Source organism: Rhinoderma darwinii, chromosome 9, assembly GCF_050947455.1.
Source record: "Rhinoderma darwinii isolate aRhiDar2 chromosome 9, aRhiDar2.hap1, whole genome shotgun sequence".
In the NCBI taxonomy this organism is placed as follows: Eukaryota; Metazoa; Chordata; class Amphibia; order Anura; family Rhinodermatidae; genus Rhinoderma; species Rhinoderma darwinii.
In genome coordinates this window covers 49,014,351-49,035,564 of record NC_134695.1, presented here as the reverse complement: position 1 = coordinate 49,035,564, position 21,214 = coordinate 49,014,351, and the positions used below count along the sequence as shown (strand labels likewise).

General features: G+C 43.3%; 1 protein-coding gene across 2 annotated transcripts in view; it reads left to right on the top strand.

Annotated features, from left to right (window-relative positions):
• Positions 1 to 20,848, top strand: part of TSPAN32 (tetraspanin 32) — a 47,436-nt gene extending 26,588 nt beyond the window's left edge. For both annotated transcript variants that reach the window (XM_075836964.1, XM_075836961.1), the window contains 4 exons: positions 3,732 to 3,833; positions 4,668 to 4,748; positions 18,832 to 18,915; positions 20,544 to 20,848. In XM_075836964.1, coding sequence (XP_075693079.1) covers positions 3,732 to 3,833; positions 4,668 to 4,748; positions 18,832 to 18,915; positions 20,544 to 20,708 — 432 coding nt within the window. In that variant the 3' untranslated portion in view covers positions 20,709 to 20,848. The remainder of the gene's footprint in view (positions 1 to 3,731; positions 3,834 to 4,667; positions 4,749 to 18,831; positions 18,916 to 20,543) is intronic.
• Positions 20,849 to 21,214: the final 366 nt, after the last annotated feature.

The following is a 21,214-nucleotide window of genomic DNA, read 5'->3' as shown; positions in this document are numbered from 1 at the left end:
ACTGGATGACCACAGACCCTTCATTATGAAAATTGATGGGGGTCCCGGAAGTGGTATCCCCACGATCACACATTGATGACCTTTCCTAATCCCTGCCTTCTTGGTTATGTCCGGCCTCCTTAGCTGTCTGCCAAATGCAACTGGAGGAGATCAGAAGGAAATCAAATGAAATCTCTGCAGGATTTTTACAAGAATGTTTGTTGCAGGAAGATAAAGAATATCCTGCTGTCTGACAAACACTGTGGGAAAGTTTATCTTCTGTTTACTTTCATCATTCATTTTTAGGTTTAAAGAGGCTCTGTCACCAGATTTTGCAACCCCTATCTGCTATTGCAGCAGATAGGCGCTGCAATGTAGATTACAGTAACGTTTTTATTTTTAAAAAACGAGCATTTTTGGCCAAGTTATGACCATTTTTGTAGTTATGCAAATGAGGCTTGCAAAAGTCCAAGTGGGTGTGTTTAAAAGTAAAAGTCCAAGTGGGTGTGTATTATGTGCGTACATCGGGGCGTTTTTAATACTTTCACTAGCTGGGCGCTCTGATGAGAAGTAACATCCTCTTCTCTTCAGAACGCCCAGCTTGTGACAGTGCAGATCTGTGACGTCACTCACAGGTCCTGCATCGTGACGGCCACATCGGCACCAGAGGCTACAGTTGATTCTGCAGCAGCATCAGCGTTTGCAGGTAAGTCGATCTTACCTGCAAACGCTGATGCTGCTGCAAAATCAACTGTAGCCTCTGCTGCCGATGTGGCCGTCACGATGCAGGACCTGTGAGTGACGTCACAGGTCTGCACTGTCAGAAGCTGGGCGTTCTGAAGAGAAGAGGATGTTACTTCTCTTCACAGCGCCCAGCTAGTAAATGTATTAAAAACGCCCCGATGTACGCACATAATACACGCCCACTTGGACTTTTACTTTTAAACACACCCACTTGGACTTTTGCAAGCCTCATTTGCATAATTACAAAAATGGTCATAACTTGGCCAAAAATGCTCGTTTTTTAAAAATAAAAACGTTACTGTAATCTACATTGCAGCGCCGATCTGCTGCAATAGCAGATAGGGGTTGCAAAATCTGGTGACAGAGCCTCTTTAATGTTCCTTTAAAGAATGGAAAGAGTCACACTATGATATTGTCTACATAATAATTATGAGTTCTGCCTTGCAATTAGCACATTTTTACATTTATTTTTAGAACAGGCATATGTGTAATTAAAAGAGAAGTTCTGTATACTTAGAACAAACAAGTAATAAGTCCATGGGTGAGGTGTGTACAATGAAGAGGGTCCCTATAGCAAAATCCAAGCAAGTTACTCCTCTTCCCATGTAGCTCTGGATGATGCCTTGGGCCCTTCCCCTGAAACTAATAGTGAACTGGATAAATATTTAATAGTTTTTTCGGTCACTTTTAGGGCTTGTTCACAAATTAAAAGTACACATATATGGTATCGCCGCGACCGTAATGACTCCATTAATAAAGTTAATATGTCATTTAAACCGCAAGGTGAACACCGTAAAAAAAAACGCAAAAAACAATGGCAAAATTGCTAATTTTTTCCATTGCCCCCCAAAAAAGTCATAATAAAAATGAATCAATAAGTCCCATGCACCCCAAAACAGTACCAATCAAAACTACGTCTCGTCCCGCAGAAAACAAGCCCAAAAAATCACTACATTGATGGAAAAATAAAAAAGTTACGGCTCTTGGAAAGCGACGATGCAAAAACAAATAATTTTAGTTCAAAAGTGTTTTTATTGTGCAAAAGTCGTAAAACATAAAAAACATCTACATATGTGGTATCGCCGTAATCGTACCGACCCATAGAATAAGGGTAGCATGTTATTTATGTCGCATAGTGAACGGCGTCAATTTAAAAACGCATAGAACAATGGCGGAATTTCAGGTTTTTTTTATAATCCCCCCAAAAAAAGTTAATAAAAAAATTATATGTACCCTAAAATGGTGCTATTAAAAAGTACAACTAATCCCGCAAAAAAACAAGTCCTCATACAGCTATGTAGCCGAAAAAATAAAAAAGTTATATCTATTTGAATGCGACTATAGAAAAACGAATAAAATAGCTTGGTCATTAGGGCCTAAAATGGGCTGGTCACTAAGGGGTTAAATCTGGTACCTGTTGTACCCCAGTGTCGACCCCAGATTCCAAGCCGGGACTAGTGGAGAGAGGACCGTGCATGCGTGCAGCTCTCTCCATTCTGTTGTATGGGAGTTACGGAAACAGCCGAGCAGCGCTTGCTCAACTGTTTCCGTAACTCCCATTGAACTACAATAGACCCTGTCTAAAATCTGCGGCCAGCGGCCTCTGCACCAATCCTAGTGGGGATCAGGTGACCCCCATTGTCTATATAGGTGCGGGTCTCTGAGCTGGGACCTACATCTATGGGACATTTATAGCATATCCTGTGGATATGTCATAAATGTCTGAGATGGAAATACCCCTTTAAGTTTAGTGTTGCCAGGGATTACAATCAATAAATTGCAATTCTGTTAATCCTTTCACTCTGGTCACTTAAATGCAAGTTTCCATTGTGCTCTGTACACTTTTAGTCCTATCACCACAGGAAATAACAAAACAGCTGCATGTTACTCGGCTGTGCAGAAGTTGCTATTGGCTGAAGCTGCAACTCATAGACTTCCTGCTCTGCCCACACCCTACAGGCAGTCTGCACATAATACTGGTGATAGAAAGAACATCTAATATAACATCTAACACTAATATAATAATGTGTCTGATCTCCACATAATCTAGTGTTCCCTGCAAACAGATATTTCAGAGTAGAAAAGAGACTTGGATTTCTGACTGGATGTCTGAAAAAATGTGTGATCACTAGAAACACAACTTACTTTATCCCACATATCTCCAGTTCTGAGAACCACTAGAAACAATTACATATGAGTACACACAAGTGAAATCTATGTCAGCTCCTAGCTATTTCCACAATAATTTATGCTATAATTTACGCCAGTTTTCTGGCATAAATTAAAATACATTTGTCAGGCCACGGTGGTCCCACCCCCTTGTGTAAGCCACGCCTTATTTTCAAAAAGTGGCGAGGGCAGCGTAAAAGACCCAAAAGTTTGAAAATTCTGACTGTTGGGTCTGGCGTAGAAAGGTGGATATATTTCCCCCAAAGTATGTAAATTTATTACAGCAGCCAGGCATTATCACAGATTTCCATAAAGAGGTTTTCTGGTTTAGAAAATCCATTTTCAAATACCATATTAAAGAATTCTTAGATAATAGAGAATCTTCCACGTTAAGGATCCTCATGTATTAACCAGAGCAGAGAGCAGCTACATAGAGTGTCTCTCTCTCTCTCTCTTTAGTGGACCTGTCACGTCCGTGCATTACGTGGACAGCAAATTGATTTCAGTGGGAATTGTCTGATGCTTCATTTCACCTGTGGTGGTGCTGCAGAGGAATTTAGCATTTGTGGTTGGCTTGCTGTAGCCGATCGCTGAGGGTCACAGCAGCCTGACGTCCAGTGATCGGCTTATTTTTGAGGGTCCCTTCTACAAAAAAAATACAATATTAATAGGGGAGAACCCCTTTAGAATGATGACATCTCATCTTATATAACTGACTGGCACATTCAATGTGGTAGAAATATAGTTATTTCTGGGTTCTATAAGAATATAGTTTTACTTTATTGTGTACTCAGTTACTATGTCTCATGATCATAAACTATTTATCTAATTTCTGTCAGGTTGACGCCTCCATCTTGGATATCTATGATAATCTCTATGAGCAGGTTCTTAGAGGATATCCCGAAAAGGCACAGGAACGTCTTTTTCAAGCACATGACATAGTAAGTACTTTAGACAAAGGATGATGAAAAAAAAATTTGTGTTCACAACTGTTGGATAGTGTCCCAAGTTGCTGGGACTATCCATGTTCACTTATGGTGATGATCATTTCTACTCAGCATTAAGACAAAGTCTCTTTTCATTGAAAATTTTTGGGAGCCTCTATGGCTGAGCCTCTGCGGTTCTGTACTATGGAGTCATATGCACTATATGCTGCTCTGTATGGTGCCTCTGTACAGCACCATATTTTGTTCAACTCGGAACTTGAAAGGATATATTGTACATGAAAACTAAGGCTAGGGCTCCATGGAGTTAATCGTGAGTCATGGTAAAATTGCATACTTGCTATTGTAATGCAACTTTTTCCACCATAGGGAAACATTGAGGTTGTGCAAGGTGTGACAATGCTGCCATTTTTAACCATGACTCGCCATGGAACTTTAGCCTTGGATGCTCATTATTAGGTTAGGTAAAAGTTCCTGTAAGGGTGGGTTCCCATATATCAGTTGTTTTTTGCCTGAACCGGAAATAACTGATGAAGTTTTGTGCACCTTTTGCACCAGTCTGGCGTCCATATTTAGGCTAAAGCCCGGTAGGGAAAACGCTGTATGCAACATTCTTCTGTCCTCCAAGGGAAGACAACGAATGCAACTGATGTCAGAAACAATCCCATAGAAAAGCATAGGATCAGTTCTGGCATCAATTTCCCTCCGGAGTTCTGTACCTTATAATGAACCAATATGGAAGTTGGAAGTAAACAGGAATACGGTCAGTACATTTGTCCCAGTTTTTCTTTTCAAAACAATGGTACTAGTTATAAATTTTTCTGTTCGTAGTTTCAATGCTGTGGGAAGATTTGGGAACAACAGGGGACATCTACTCCACACATTCCCTGCAACAATACAGCAGATGACAAGGTACTTTCCATTTGGCTTGAAGCAATCTGCCAACTCTTATGTTTAAGACTGGGTTAATGTGGTTGGATATAATATAGGTAGAAAGTGTAAAAACATTGAAAAAATGTGCAAAATAAATAGTAGGATATGTATAAACATAATAGTAGGACAGACGTCATAGGACTCTGCTGGTAAACATGTCGTATAATGTCATTAATGGGATCTGCTTCGCAAGATAGTAAGGCACGAGGTACCAGTGAAATACATGCTTCCGTGTGGCGGGCATTGTTTTAACGCCCGTCACATGGATGTATACTACGGTCGTCTGAATTCGGCCTTAGGCTAAGTTCACATCTCGTTTTGTGCACACGTTTGTGGTATACCACGAAGTATACCTTTTTAAAGTTACAAAAACGCATGCATTTGTAACATATGCTAAGTTTTTTTAGAATATATGTCGTATACGTTTGTGTCTGTCCTTACTTTTAAAAACGTATAAGTTTTTTGTTCTTGAGCTAAATCAAACTGTGTAAAGTCAAGATTTGTAAAGTCAAAATAAAAAGGAAGAAGTAGGGAGTGGCTGCAGTGTTTTCTGGCGCCAGTACTGATGGGTTTGGCAGGGGGAGGCACTGTTTTATCTCATAATCTGGGTAATTTCCCATATATGTTGATGAAAACATATACGATTTTCCTATGCAAACATAGGGTTTGAGATTGCATACGTTGTCCATACGTCACCATTGACGTCAATAGAAATAAAAACGTATACGTGTGGTATACGTTTTGGAAAAGTACTGAAAAGCGTAGTAGACTACGCTTTTCATAACTTGGAAAAAAAAGGATAGAATGTAAGCACACAAAACTTATGCACAGACTACACCATTTGGGCACCCGTCCTGACCATAGAAATCTATGTACAAACTGTGGTGCATGTTTTCACACTGTTTTTTCATGTCAAAACGTGCACGTCAGACGTACAGTAAGGGCTTGTCCACACGTTGCGGAATTTTTGAGTTTTTTCCATCCGGAATTGCGGATGGAAAAAAAACGCAGCAGAGTACAGTAGCAGCAAAGTGGATGAGATTGAACAAATGTCAATTGTATCAACGCTGCTTATTTGTTGCAACAAATAGCAGTTGTTGCGTTTTTTGCAGCAGGTTCGCATGCAATCCCGCGGCAAAAAAAGAAACTCCCCAAAAAAAAAAAGCCAGATACTTACCTAGAAGTCTGTGTTATTTCCTCCAGCGCAGCCTCCTGGGGTGATGTTTCATCCCATGTGACCGCTGCAGCCAATTGGAAGAAATGTCATCCCAGGAGGCCGACCTGCCAAAAGGCCGGCTCATGCTGCAGTTTTCCGTAATGGACATTCCAGGCGAAAAACTGCACCACAGTCTGTGCAGTTTTTCACCCGGAATTCCCTGCATGCTTTTACGTATCCATCCCATGTGAACGCCTAAAAACGAGATGTGAACTTAGCCTTAGCAGCATGCTTACAGCTGTCAAACATGCCTGATCCTTTTTTCTGAGACAGAAGATGTCCGGGGACCCGGGACTTTAAGTATTTTGGAGGAGGAATATCTGCCTCAAAATTCCATTTGGAACTTTGAGGCAGATTTTCCTCTCCCTGCACGCCGATTTTTGTGGCGATTGTCGCGCCGTTTTTCGCCCGCGGCCATTGAGCGCCGCGGGCATAAAACACAGTGAAATACTCTTTCTCTGCCTCCCATTGAAGTCAATGGGAGGTCAGAGGCGTAAACGCCCGAAGATAGGGCATGTCGCTTCTTTTTCCCGCGAGGCAGTTTTACTGCTCGCGGGAAAAAGACGCCGACGCCTCCCATTGAAATCAATGGGAGGCGTTTTCGGGCCGTTTTTGCCGAGTTTTGCGACGCGGTTTCCGCGTCAAAAAACTCGGCAAAATACTCCGTGTGAACATAGCCTAAAGCTGACTCCATACCCAATTCCTCTGAATTTGACTGGTTCAATAAGTATGGCCAGTTTATCTGTAGTCAATCTGTTTTAAAGTAGTGTTTTTTCCATTTCTTCTTGTCATTAGTACACATCTGCAAAGGCGACTGAGAGATAAACTATTATGTTTCTTTTTATTCTTTAACTTTTTAGCTGGCGATGACCTGCTTTCCATCTGCTCACATACTCATGCTTACATAACGCTCGCATTGTCTTCATTTTTACTATTACAAAAGTGGACAAAAGGTTACTGCTGCCGACACAGGTTCATGCTGCTGTCTTTGATGAGAAAATCCATTTAAAGGATTAGTACCCCCACAGAACGTGATGGCATTTTGCTAGGAAATGCCATCACTTTCTGATCATTGACTTCCACCGATCGTGAGATTGAAGGGGCCCTTTACATTTTTTCTCTGCAAAGTGGTGCTGCCAACCACTGGCTTTTTCCCTCGAACTGCAGCATGGACCCATTCATTGTATAGCGGTAAACTAGCACAGTGCCCTCTTCATTCTCAGGATCGGTGAGGTTCCTGACAGTTAATATTGCAACAATCAGTGATAGGAATAAGCCTTAAAAGGCTTTGTACACCTCCGAGAGCGTTATATATATACACTACCGTTCAAAAGTTTATGGTCACTTAGAAATTTCCTTATTTTTGAAAGAAAAGCACAGTTTTTTTCAATGAAGATAATATTAAATTAATCAGAAATACACTCTATACATTGTTAATGTGCTAAATGACTATTCTAGCTGCAAACGTCTGGTTTTTAATGCAATATCTACATAGGTGTATAGAGGCCCATTTCCAGCAACCATCACTCCAGTGTTCTAATGGTACATTGTGTTTGCTAACTGTGTTAGAAGGCTAATGGATGATTAGAAAACACTTGAAAACCCTTGTGTAATTATGTTGGCACCGCTGTAAACAGTTTTGCTGTTTAGAGGAGCTATAAAACTGACCTTCCTTTGAGCTAGTTGAGAATCTGGAGCATTACATTTGTGGGTTCGATTAAACTCTCAAAATGGGTAGAAAAAGAGAGCTTTCATGTGAAACTCGACAGTCTATTCTTGTTCTTAGAAATGAAGGCTCTTCCATGCGAGAAATTGCCAAGAAACTGAAGATTTCCTACAACGGTGTGTACTACTCCCTTCCGAGGACAGCCCACACAGGCTCTAACCAGAGTAAAAAGAGAAGTGGGAGGCCCCGCTGCACAACTGAGCACCAAGACAAGTACATTAGAGTCTCTAGTTTGAGAAATAGACGCCTCACAGGTCCTCAACTGGCATCTTCATTAAATAGTACCCGCAAAACGCCAGTGTCAACGTCTACAGTGAAGTGGCGACTCCGGGATGCTGACCTTCAGGGCAGAGTGGCAAAGAAAAAGCCATATCTGAGACTGGCTAATAAAAGGAAAAGATTAATATGGGCAAAAGCACACAGACATTGGACAGAGGAAGATTGGAAAAAAGTATTATGGACAGAGGAATCGAAGTTTGAGGTGTTTGGATCACACAGAAGAACATTTGTGAGACGCAGAACAACTGAAAAGATGCTGGAAGAGTGCCTGACGCCATCTGTCAAGCATGGTGGAGGTAATGTGATGGTCTGGGGTTGCTTTAGTGCTGGTAAAGTGGGAGATTTGTACAAGGTAAAAGGGATTTTGAATAAGGAAGGCTATCGCTCCATTTTGCAACGCCATGCCATACCCTGTGGACAGCGCTTGATTGGAGCCAATTTCATCCTACAACAGGACAATGACCCAAAGCACACCTCCAAATTATGCAAGAACTATTTAGGGAAGAAGCAGGCAGCTGGTATTCTATCTGTAATGAAGTGGCCAGCGCAGTCACTAGATCTCAACCCCATAGAGCTGTTGTGGGAGCAGCTTGACCGTATGGTACGCAAGAAGTGCCCATCAAGCCAATCCAACTTGTGGGAGGGCCTTCTGGAAGCATGGGGTGAAATTTCTCCAAATTACTTATCTATATATATATATACAGTGGAGGAAATAAGTATTTGATCCCTTGCTGATTTTGTAAGTTTGCCCACTGTCAAAGTCATGAACAGTCTAGAGTTTTTAGGCTAGGTTAATTTTACCAGTGAGAGATAGATTATATTTAAAAAAAAAAAAAGAAAATCACATAGTAAAAATTATATATATTTATTTGCATTGTGCACAGAGAAATAAGTATTTGATCCCCTACCAACCATTAAGAGTTCAGCCTCCTCCAGACCAGTTACACGCTCCAAATCAACTTGGTGCCTGCATTAAAGACAGCTGTGTTTGGAGGAAGAGAAATGCTGCCTATGACCCAAAGAACACCGTCCCCACTGTCAAGCATGGAGGTGGAAACATTATGTTTTGGGGGTGTTTCTCTGCTAAGGGCACAGGAAAACTTCACTGCATCAATGGGAGAATGGATAGAGCCATGTACCGTCAAATCCAGAGTGACAACCTCCTTCCCTCCACCAGGACATTAAAAATGGCTCGTGGCTGGGTCTTCCAGCACGACAATGACCCGAAACATACAGCCAAGGCAACAAAGGAGTGGCTCAAAAAGAAGCACATTAAGGTCATGGAGTGGCCTAGCCAGTCTCCAGACCTTAATAACATCGAAAACTTATGGAGGGAGCTGAAGATCCGAGTTGCCAAGCGACAGCCTCGAAATCTTAATGATTTACAGATGATCTGCAAAGAGGAGTGGGCCAAAATTCCATCTAACATGTGTGCAAACCTCATCATCAACTACAAAAAACGTCTGACTGCTGTGCGTGCCAACAAGGGTTTTACCACCAAGTATTAAGTCTTGTTTGCCAAAGGGATCAAATACTTATTTCTCTGTGCACAATGCAAATAAATATATATAATTTTGACTATGTGATTTTCTTTTTTTTTTTTTTTTATATATAATCTATCTCTCACTGGTAAAATTAACCTAGCCTAAAAATTCTAGACTGTTAATGACTTTGACAGTGGGCAAACTGACAAAATCAGCAAGGGATCAAATACTTATTTCCTTCACTGTATATAGATATATCTATCTATATCTATATCCGGGCAAGCCGTGCCGATCCTATGCGCTCCAGGCGCCAGCTGACGGAAACGATCCCACTGCGAGCGAGAGAGCTTCAGCAACACAATTTTAACCCCCGGGCACATGTACCGCCACCACCCAAGCATTTAAGGACAGACAAACTAGCACTAAATGCCGCAACAACTGAACAACTGGGGGAGAGGACGCCGAGATATTATTGATAGCCAATACCACACCAAGATTGTCACAGTGAAAACGAATCTTCTTGTCCCGAAGCCTATTCCCCCAAATGGTCACAGCGACCACGATGGGAAATCGCTCGAGCAGGGCCAAGTTTTTCGGCAAACCGACTTCCACCAATTCGTACGGCCACCCCCGGCACACCACTAACCACCACAATAGGCCCAAAAACCACCCCCACAAGCTGCGTCTGTAAATAAATCCAAGTCGACAGTCGAGAGCCCCAGACATCCAGAGGGACCGCCCGTTGTATTGCCCCAAAAAAATATTCCACACCCCCAAGTCCGCCCGATGTTCAGCGCTCAACCGCACGAAGTGATGTGGCGCTAGCAAGCCCGCAGTCGCAGCAGCCAAACGTCTACTAAACACTCTGCCCATAGGCATGATTCCACACGCGAAATTCAACTTCCCCAATAAGGACTGCAAGCTGCGCAACGTAATATTTTTGAGACGACACGTCTGCTGCACCTCCGAACGAAGAGCCCTCAATTTATCCTCCGGGAGCCTACATTCCATCGCGACAGAATCAATTTGTATGCCCAAAAAACGAATAACCGTAACCTGACCCTCCGTTTTATCAGGAGCCACAGGGACACTGAAATCCCTAATGACCCCCTGCAAAGCGTACAGAATGTTAGCGCATACCGAGGATCCGCCCGGACCAATGCATAAAAAATCATCGATGTAGTGAATAACGGAATTGACCCCCGCAACCTCCCGCATCACCCGTTCCAAAAAAGAGCTAAAGGCCTCAAAATATGCGCATGACAAGGAACAACTCATGGGCAAACAACGATCGACAAAAAACTCCCCCTCCCAAAAACAAACCAACAATTGTTGGCTATTAGGATGTACCGGCAAAAGCCGCCTCAATGTCCGTCTTTGCTAACAGTGCTCCTTCCCCCGCTGCCCTAACTAAACCCACCGCCTTGTCAAAAGACGTGCACACCACTTAACATAACACTGGATCTATGCCGTCGTTAACTGACGCGCCCTTGGGAAAAGAAAGATGGTGTATCAAGCGAAACTTGTTAGGCTCGCGCTTAAGCACCACACCCAACGGGGAAACAACAAGATCAGCCAAAGGCGGCTCCAAAAAAGGCCCCCCCCCGCCATGCGAAATAAAGCCACTTCTTTGCGGATTTTCTCAGACACCACATCGGAGTACTGGTAAGCAGTCCGAAGATTCCGACGAGTGACTGGAACTTCGTATGGGGGAGGGGGGAAAACAAAACCTACACTGAAACCATTGGAAATTAAACCTGCCCCAGCCCTATCCGGATATCTACTTAGAAAGGGGGCCATCCTTTCCAACTTCACCGGCATATCCCTCTTGACCAGCTGAACCCGACTGACTGCCCCCTCTTTTGCCCTTTCGCAAGCACCTAGACGCACCATGGGAGGACCCGCTGCAATTGGAACAAACGTGCTTGAACTTGCACGTTGCTCTAAATTTACATTGGACGTCGTTAAATTGCCAGCAAAAACCGAGTTTCGAACCGGAAACCCTGACCGGACTGGCCGACCTGCCGCCCGGACCCACTGCTCCCTGGAAAGGACTGACCCGGCTTAACCGGAGCAGTTACCCTCAACCATAGCGCAATATCCTTCTGATCCCACCTAATGCTAGGCCGCACCGCCTTCCGCTGCTGGAACTGCTCGTCGTAACCGCGCCTCCCCGATAGAATCCAAATAACAAAAAAGGGCAGAACAATTGTCCGGTGCCTTCTCCCCAATCACGCTATATAGCGAAAGCTTGCAGCCAATTAACAAACGTCTGCGGAATGAGCCGATAACGCCGAAGTTCTTCCTCCTCCTTCTTACTCTCATCCCTTTTTCCCTTATCCAAATTAAATATAGCCAGGGGAAGAAGAGAAAATATTTCCACGTACTCGTCCTTCCAAATACGCTCACGAACCTCCTGTTTCAGATGCACCCCCAGCGGGCCTTTAAAGCACACAAAGACTTCACCCCATGCCGCATCATCAAGCCGGACCCTATCCCCATCCTGTGACGCATCCGTCTGCACTGAAACCGCCACAACCCCCGCAGAGCCCGCTATGGTCCCCGTGACCAGAGGCTGTCTAGCCACCACCGGCTCTGTCACCCCCCCCAAACCACCACCGGGGACACCACAGACGCAACAGGTGCCTGCGACCCATCCAAATTTTTAACTTTCTCGCGCAAGCAGCCTACTAGTTCCGCTAAACCGCCGCTACCCCCCCCCCCACTGGCATAACCACCCCCCTTAAAGACCCGTACGCGGCCGCGCTGCCCGACACACCCCCGACTCCCCCCGATATTAACCCCTTCCCGCTCCTTGACGTACTATTACGTCATGGCAGCTGTATCGTTCGCGCTCCATGCCGTAATAGTACGTCTCGGGAGTAACGGCCGTTTCGGCCGTCCTCCCGACACATACAGGAGCTGTGACGCTGCTGTCTTGTTCAGCAGCTGTCACAGCTCCTACAGCGGGGACCGATCGCTGTGTCCCCGCTGATTAACCCCTTAAAAGCCGCGTTCTATAGAGATCGCGGCTTTTTAGGGGTTAAGCTGCCATCGCCGGCCTGCTACGCGATAGCGGCCGGCGATGGTGACTATGGCAACCGGACACCAAACAATGGCGTCCGGCTATGCCATAGACGGAAGCCTAGTGGGTCCTGACAACGTCAGGACCCACTATGCTTGCTGTCAGTGAGTAGCTGACAGTTCTAATACACTGCACTACGCATGTAGTGCAGTGTATTAGAATAGCGATCAGGGCCTCCTGCCCTCAAGTCCCCTAGTGGGACAAAGTAATAAAGTAAAAAAAAAGTTAAAAAAAGTTGTGTAAAAATAAGAAAATAAAAGATTTAAAAGTATTAAAAGTAAAAATCCCCCTTTTTCCCTTATCAGTCCTTTATTATTAATAAAAATATATAAACAAACAAATAAACTATACATAATTGGTATCGCCGCGTCCGTAACGGCCTGAACTACAAAATTATTTCGTTATTTATCCCGCACGGTGAACGCCGTAAAAGAAAATAATAATAAACCGAACCACAATCACAATTCTTTGGTCACTTCACCTTCCAAAAAATGGAATAAAAAGAGATCAAAAAGTCGCATGTACCGAAAAATGGTACTGATCGAAACTACAGTTCGTTACGCAAAAAATAAGTCCTCGCACGGCTTTATTGATTGAAAAATAAAAACGTTATGGCGCTTAGAATAAGGTAACACAAAAAGTGAATGATTGTTTACAAAACGTATTTTATTGTGCAAACGCCATAAGACATAAAAAAAAACTATAAACATCTGGTATCGCCGTAATCGTATCGCCCCGCAGAATGAAGTGAATATGTCATTTATAGCGCACGGTGAACGCTGTAAAAAAAATAGAATAAAAAAACAATAGTAGAATTGCTGTTTTTTAGTCACCACGCCACCTAAAAATAGAATAAAAACTGATCAAAAAGCCGCATGCACCCCAAGAAAACTGCAATGGATTCCTCAAGGGGTCTAGTTTCCAAATTGGGGTCACTTTTGGGGGGTTCCCAATGTTTTGGCACCACAAGACCTCTTCAAACCGGACATGGTGCCTAATAAAAAAGATGCTTCAAAATCCACTAGGTGCTCCTTTGCTTCTGAGGCCGGTGCTTCAGTCCATTACCGCACTAGGGCCACATGTGGGATATTTCTCAAAACTGCAGAATCTGGGCAATAAGTATTAAGTTGCGTTTCTCTGATAAATCCTTTTGTGTTATAAAAAAAATGGTATAAAGAGGATTTTCTGACAAAAAAAAAATGTAAATTTCACCTCTACTTTGCTCTAAATTCCAGTGAAACACCTAAAGGGTTCATAAACTTTCTAAATGCTGTTGTGAATACTTTGAGGGGTCTAGTTTCTAAAATGGGGTGTTTCATAGGGGTTTCTAATATATAGGCCCCTCAAAGCAACTTCAGAACTGAACTGCAACCTAAAAAAATAAATAAATGAGGCAATACTTCGCTTCTTACATTATACTGATAATGAGCCGTGCCCACCCCGAGATGACCCCAGTTTTGACCGTTTGTATAAACGGAGACCCCTATTAGACCGTTCCAGTGCCCGGTTTTCCCCAGCATACACCCCTGAGAAGTGTATTTCTATTGATGAGTCCCTGGTACATTTTAAAGGGAGGGTTCAATTCCGCGAGTACCTGCCGGGTAAGAGGGCAAGGTATGGCGTGAAGATGTAAAAGCTGTGCGAGAGTGCATCAGGGTATACCTACAGGTTTAGGATATATGAAAGAAAGGCCACCCCCAAACCAGACTGCATCCTGGACTACAATAGGTACATGGGAGGGATGGACTTGTAAGATCAAGCCCTGAAGCCCTACAGCGCCATGCGGTGTGGTATAAGAAGCTGGCCGGGCACATCATACAGATGGCATTGTACAATGCGTACATGCTACGTCGATGTGCAGGCCAGACGGGAACTTTCCTGGAATTTCAAGAGGTGATTATCAAGAACCTAATCTTTAGGGACCAAGAAGGGGGGGCACCCAGTACTTCTGGAAGCGAGCCCACACGCATCGTACCAGGGCAACACTTTCCAGGAGAAGTTCCCCAAACTGGCAAGAAGGGAAAAAGTCAAAAGAGGTGCAAAGTCTGCTATAAGAGGGGGTAAGGGAGGACACAATATATCAATGTGACACGTGTCCCGAATAACCAGAGCTCTGTATGAAAGTGTTTTAAAATTTATCATACATCCCTTGGTTTATAATTTACCCCAATTTTACTTACCCTGATGCACTCCACACAGCTTATCCCCCCTCGTCTTTCCCCTCTGGGCCCTGCTGTGTGTCCAGGCAGCTGATAACAGCCACATGTAGGGTATTGCCATATCCGGGAGAACCCACATTACAGTTTATGGGGTGTAGGTCTCCGGTCAAAATGCTCACTACACATCTAGATGAATGCCTTAAGGGTGTAGTTTTTAAAACGGGGTCACTTCTTGGGGGTTTCAACTGTTCTGGTACCTCAGGGGCTTCTGCATACATGACTTCGCACTAGAAAATCCCCAGTAGGCCAAATGGTGGTCCTTTCCTTCTGAGCCCTCCCATGGGCCCAAACGGCAGTTTATCACAACAAATGGGGTATTGCGGCCCTCAGAACAAATTGCGCAACAGAATGGGGTATTTTGTTTCTTGTGAAAATAAGGAATTTTCAGCCAAAACTACATATTATTTGAAAAAAATAATTTTGTTTTCATTCCCAGCCCAATTCAAATAAGTTCTGTGAAAAAACTATGGGGTCAAAATGGTCACAACACCCATAAATGAAGTCCTTGAGGGGTGTAGTTTCCAAAATGGGGTCATTTGTGGTTGGTTTCTATTGCTTTGATACCTCTGGGGCTCTGCAAATGCGACATGGCACCCGAAAACCAATCCAGCAAAATCTGTACTCCAAAGAACACACAGCGCTCCTTTCCTTCTGAGCCCTCCCATGGGCCCAAACGGCAGTTTATCACCACAAATGGGGTATTGCCGCACTCAGGACAAATTGGGCAACAGAATGGAGTATTTTATTTCTTGTGAAAATAAGAATTTTTGAGCTAAAATGACATATTATTGGAAAAAATATATTTTTTTTTAATTCCCAGCCCAATTCAAATTAGTTCTGTGAAGAAACTATGGAGTCTAAATGGTCACATTACCCATAAATGAATTCCTTGAGGGGTGTAGTTTCCAAAATGGGGTCACTTCTGGTGGGTTTCCATTGCTTTGATACCTCTGGGGCTCTGCAAATGCGACATGGCACCCGAAAACCAAACCAGCAAAATCTGTACTCCAAAGAACACACAGCGCTCCTTCCCTTCTGAGGCCTCCCATGGGCCCAAACGGCAGTTTATTGCCACAAATGGGGTATTGATGCACTCAGGAGAAATTGGGCAACAAAATTGAGTATTTTGTTCCCTGTGAAAATAAGAAATTTTGGTAAAAAATTACATCTTATTGGAAAAAATGTCATTTTTTTAATGTCACAGCCCAATTGAAATAGGTGCTGTGAAAAAACTGTGTGGTCAAAATGCTAACAACAACCATAAATGAATTCCTTGAGGGGTGTAGTTTCCAAAATGGGGTCACTTTTGGTGGGTTTCCATTGCTTTGATACCTCTGAGGCTCTGCAAATGCGACATGGCACCCGAAAACCAATCCAACAAAATCTGGACTCCAACAAACATATAGCGCTCCTTTCCTTCTGAGCCCTCCCATGGGCCCAAACGGCAGTTTATCACCACAAATGGGGTATTGCCACACTAAGGACAAATTGGGCAACAAAATGGGGTATTTTGTTCCTTGTGAAAATAAGAAATTTTGATCACAAATGACATTTTATTGGAAAAAATGACATTTTTTTCATTTAAGAGCCCAATTCAAATACGTGCTGTGAAAAAACTGTGCGGTCAAAATGGTAACAACAACCCTAAATGAATTCCTTGAGGGGTGTAGTTTCCAAAATGGGGTCACTATTGGGGGATTCCTACTGTTTTGACACCTCAACACCTCTTCAAACCTGGCATGCTGCCTAAAATATATTCTAATAAAAAAGAGGACTCAAAATGCACTAGGTGCTTCTTTGCTTCTAGGGCTTGTGTTTTAGTCCACGAGCACAGTAGGGCCACATGTGGGACATTTCTAAAAACTGCAGAATCTGGACAATACATATTTAGTAGTGTTTCTCTGGTAAAACCTTCTGTGTTACAGAAAAAAAAATGAATAAAATTGAAATTCAGCAAGAAAAATGAAATTTGCAAATTTCACCTCCACTTTGCTTTAATTCCTGTGAAATGCCTGAAGGGTTAAAAAACTTTCTAACTGCTGTTTTGAATACTTTGAGGGGTCTAGTTTTTAAAATGGGGTGTTTTATCAGGGTTTCTAATACATAGGCCCCACAAAGCCACTTCAGAACTCAAGAGGTACCTTAAAAAAAAGGCTTTTGAAATGTTCTTAAAAATATGAGAAATTGCTGTTTATGTTCTAAGCCTTGTAACGTCCAAGAAAAATAAAAAAATGTTCAAAAAACGATGACAATCTAAAGTAGACATATGGGAAATGTGAACTAGTAACTATTTTGGGTGGTATAACCGTCTGTTTTACAAGCAGATGCATTTAAATTCTGAAAAATGCAATTTTTTCAAAATTTTCTCTACATTTTGAAATTTTTCACCAATAAACACTGAATATATCGACCAAATTTTACCACGAACATGAAGCCCAATGTGTCACGAGAAAACAATCTCAGAATCGCTTGGGTAGGTTTAAGCATTCCGACGTTATTACCACATAAAGTGAAATATGTCAGATTTGAAAAATGGGCTCTGAGCCTTAAGGCCAAAACTAGGCTGCGTCCTTAAGGGGTTAAAACAGCAGGAAAAGGTAAAGAAGGAGATAAACACCCACCTGGCTGCTCAGGCGCTGTGATCCCGCCAGCCGGACAGACTTGAACGCACTGATGCTCATCTACTTCTACGTCCTCCAATTCAGCCGCCATCTGCGGCCGCTGCCCAAAAAAGCAGTGATGGCACGGAGATCCCCGAGACGACTGGCCCGAGGGGCCGACATCCTGAAGAGGGCTGATGTTGAAAGGGACGGCCGCCTGCCGCCCATGAGGCGGTTTCCACACCGCAGACAGCACGCCACGAAAATCCGGACTCGTATCAATCTGTGATGCAGCCCCTGAAGAAGCCAGTCCCCTGGTTGGCACATCACCAGGTGGGGCTGCCGACATCCCTCCTTCATGCACAACACCAGACGGAGGGGGGGTATTTGGGAAGCCAGGAGCTGACCACCCCTCAACTGCCGGGAACCGCCGCGGCTGGGGATTTCTGTCAGGCCTGGACCGCCTAGGGGATGCAGCTCTCCCTTGTGAGCGGCCTGCAGCGACCCTGGAGGGGCTTCCCCTGCGGCGCCAAACCCGCGGGACCTCCTCAGGACTAAGCCTCGCCGGCGGGCGGGTACGCCGAGACTGGCAAGCCGGCGCAGCTGCAGGGGAACCGGAACCTGGAATGCTCCCAGGGGCTGAATACTAACGAGCTGCCCACCGCCAAGTCCAATACAGCGGGGGACGACATCGTAGGGGGAGGTGCGCCACACCTCGCAACGGACACCGCGCAATGTGAGTGCCGGGGCCCAGCTGCCTGAAGCACAGGCAACCCCACCAGTCTCGTCACTTGAGCCTCCAGCCAGCCTGGATCCTGCTGTTCGGCCGCTCCACGAGGCCTTCAAATGACGCCATTACCACGAAAGCAGGTAAGACTTCTTGACTTGACTGGGATTCACTGGATTTCGATGTATTTCTTCCCACTGTTTCCAACGCACTGAGGAAACAGTGGGAAGACCACGTTACCACCCCACTCCTCCCATCCAACCACTTCCATCTCCTTACACTATTCCAAACCCTCCCCATATCAACTTCAACACTTTAACCCATTCCTCACCTACTCCCTTCTATATCTGTCATGGTGGCCTCCCCTTACTACTTTCAGGGCGGCAGTGTGGCCGCCCCTGGACCCGCTGTCACTGAACCTTTTAGGCCCGCTGACCTGACTGATTTAGGTCTCAGTGCAAGATACAGCTGCTGTGTATACAAGAGACAAAGCAGCTGTATCTCAAAAAGTAAAAATACATTTTAAGAAAAACTAATTAAAAAGTTGCACCAAACACACTGATAGACATTTTTGTTTAAAAAAAAATAATTAAAAATTGCTTTTGAAAGTTCTACATAGCCTTTAAAGTGATAAATAAATAAAAAATTAGAATATACATCTGAAGTTTGAATAAGGTGGCTAAATACTTACATGCTTAACGCTATATATTGCTTTGAACCATATAGGACTGTGTTTCTGTAATCTCTCAAGTTCTGCATGTGCACTGGTATTGGGTCTGGACTTTGCTGCTGTCTTCATTGGGACTGACGGTACGTGCTACTCAACTACTTCATGTAGACCCGTGGGACTGAATTTATGGCCATTTTCCACATAAGATATACAGTGTTTCAATAGTGCATGTCCTGGAGCCTGAAGGTTTTTTTTTTCATAATGCCCATAGTACTGAAAGGTGTATAATGCATGCATTGAGTTTTAGCAACTGATTTCACATTTGCCAATTTACTTTCTTTGGCAGATTTCCCAACAGCAGGTGGTGAGACATCTGCCCACCTTGGGAATCATCTTAGGCTGCCAAACATATCTCATAGATCTCACCAGTAGCACATGAATGCTGAACAAAATCCTATCCTTTTACTTAACGAGGCTCTGTCACCACATTATAAGTGCCTTATCTTCTACATAATGTGATCGGCACTGTAATGTAGATAACAACAGTGGTTTTTATTTAGAAAAACTATCCATTTTGACGGAGTTATGACCTATTTTAGATTTATGCTAATGACTTTCTTAATGCCCAACTGTGCGTTTTTTTAGCTTTTGAACAGTGGGCATTGTAAAGGGAAGTGCATATGACGCTGACCAATCAGCGTCATACACTTCTCTCCATTCATGTATTCAGCACATGGTGAATGTGCTGTCACTTACTCACACATTAACGTTACTGAAGTGTCTTGAGAGTGAATAGACATCACCTCCAGCCAGGACGCGATGTCTATTCACACTCCCGACACTTCGGTAACGTTTGTGTTGGAGTTAAAGTGTAGCTAAATGTTCGACAAACTTCTGACATGTCATAGGGTACGAGAACGGAGACCCCCACCAATCGCTAGAACGAAGCTGCAGAAGCGTTCGTGTGAGCGCTCAGCTGCTTCGTCTGTTCGGCTTTTTCCATCATTTTATATATATGTATTTTTATATATATATATATATATATATATATATATATATATATATATATATATATATATATAAATGTCTAGCAGTGTGTTTGGTGCAACTTTCTATTGAAAATGATTTTTACTTTTTGAGATACGGCTGCTTTGTATATTGTATACAGAGCAGCTGTATCTAGTCTAGCGCACAGACCTGTATCCGTCAGGTCAGCGGCACTGACGGATTCAGTGTCAGCGGGTCCTATGTGTCATCCACCTATTATCAATTACGTCTAAGTTATGATCGGTAACATCTCGTTCCTGCATATCAGAAATACGCAGGACCTGCTGAGACTGAACCCGTCAGTGACATAGGCTTTAATGACTGTATTAGAAACGCACCCATTACACTAATGCAGTAACGTTCTTTGTTCACAAGAACTAAAACCCAATGTGATTTTTATTGATGAGTCTGCAATTTTAAGAGTCCCGAGGCAGGAATCGAATTGGTAGATGAAAGTCTTTGAATGTTGGGGAGTGTAATAAGTGTATTGACAACTAACAGTCGTCCCCCCCCCCCTTAACTTATAATGTGTCTTCCAGGCTTATTAAATAGAATGACACAACATTATACACTATTCTGACCGTCAAAAATCAAAGGAAGCCTGACGGAAAAAAAAAAAACCAAAGTGTGAACATTGCCTTAGTAATGACACCTATTCTATATTGCAGCCCACACTGATCTTGGCTAATACACCATTCTTGCTGTTTTTGTTTCTCGACAGGTATATGGCATGGCACTGTCATCTTTTCTTTATTTCTCCCTACCAAGAGGAAACATTTGGGAGAGAAGAGGAGAATATAGCTTAAATGGCGGCTTAACAGGACCCCCAGATGCCACAGCAGATACCCCTCTTATTCAGCTGCTGCCCTACCAGTCTGCACAATAAACATTGTATAAGTGTGCTTCATAGTTAGATCAAATTAGGAGAAAGACATAATATATAGTAAAACTTATTCAATGGCAGACATTTGACAGTAACCATTTTTGCACTTAAAGAGGAGCTGTTAACTCTCCTGACATTTCTGTTTTAGTAAAACTTATATTCCCCATAAAATAATAATTCTAGAGCATTTTTTCGCAGAACTCTGCATTGTACTGTTCCTCTGTCATTCCTCCTATAAATGAATACATTGACAACTAGGTGTTACCAGTTCGGGTGTGTCCCTACACAGACGGACACTGTCCAATCAGTGCTCACAGTCATAGACTGTGTTGGGACACGCCCCTTTGAATGGTAACAACCAGTTGTCAATTTATTCATACATTTCCAGGAGGAATAACAGAGGTACAGCACAATGCAGAGTTCTAAGAAAAGATGCTCTGGAATTTAGATTTTATGGGGAATACAATTATTCACTAAAACAGACATTTCAGGAGAGCTGACAGGTCCTA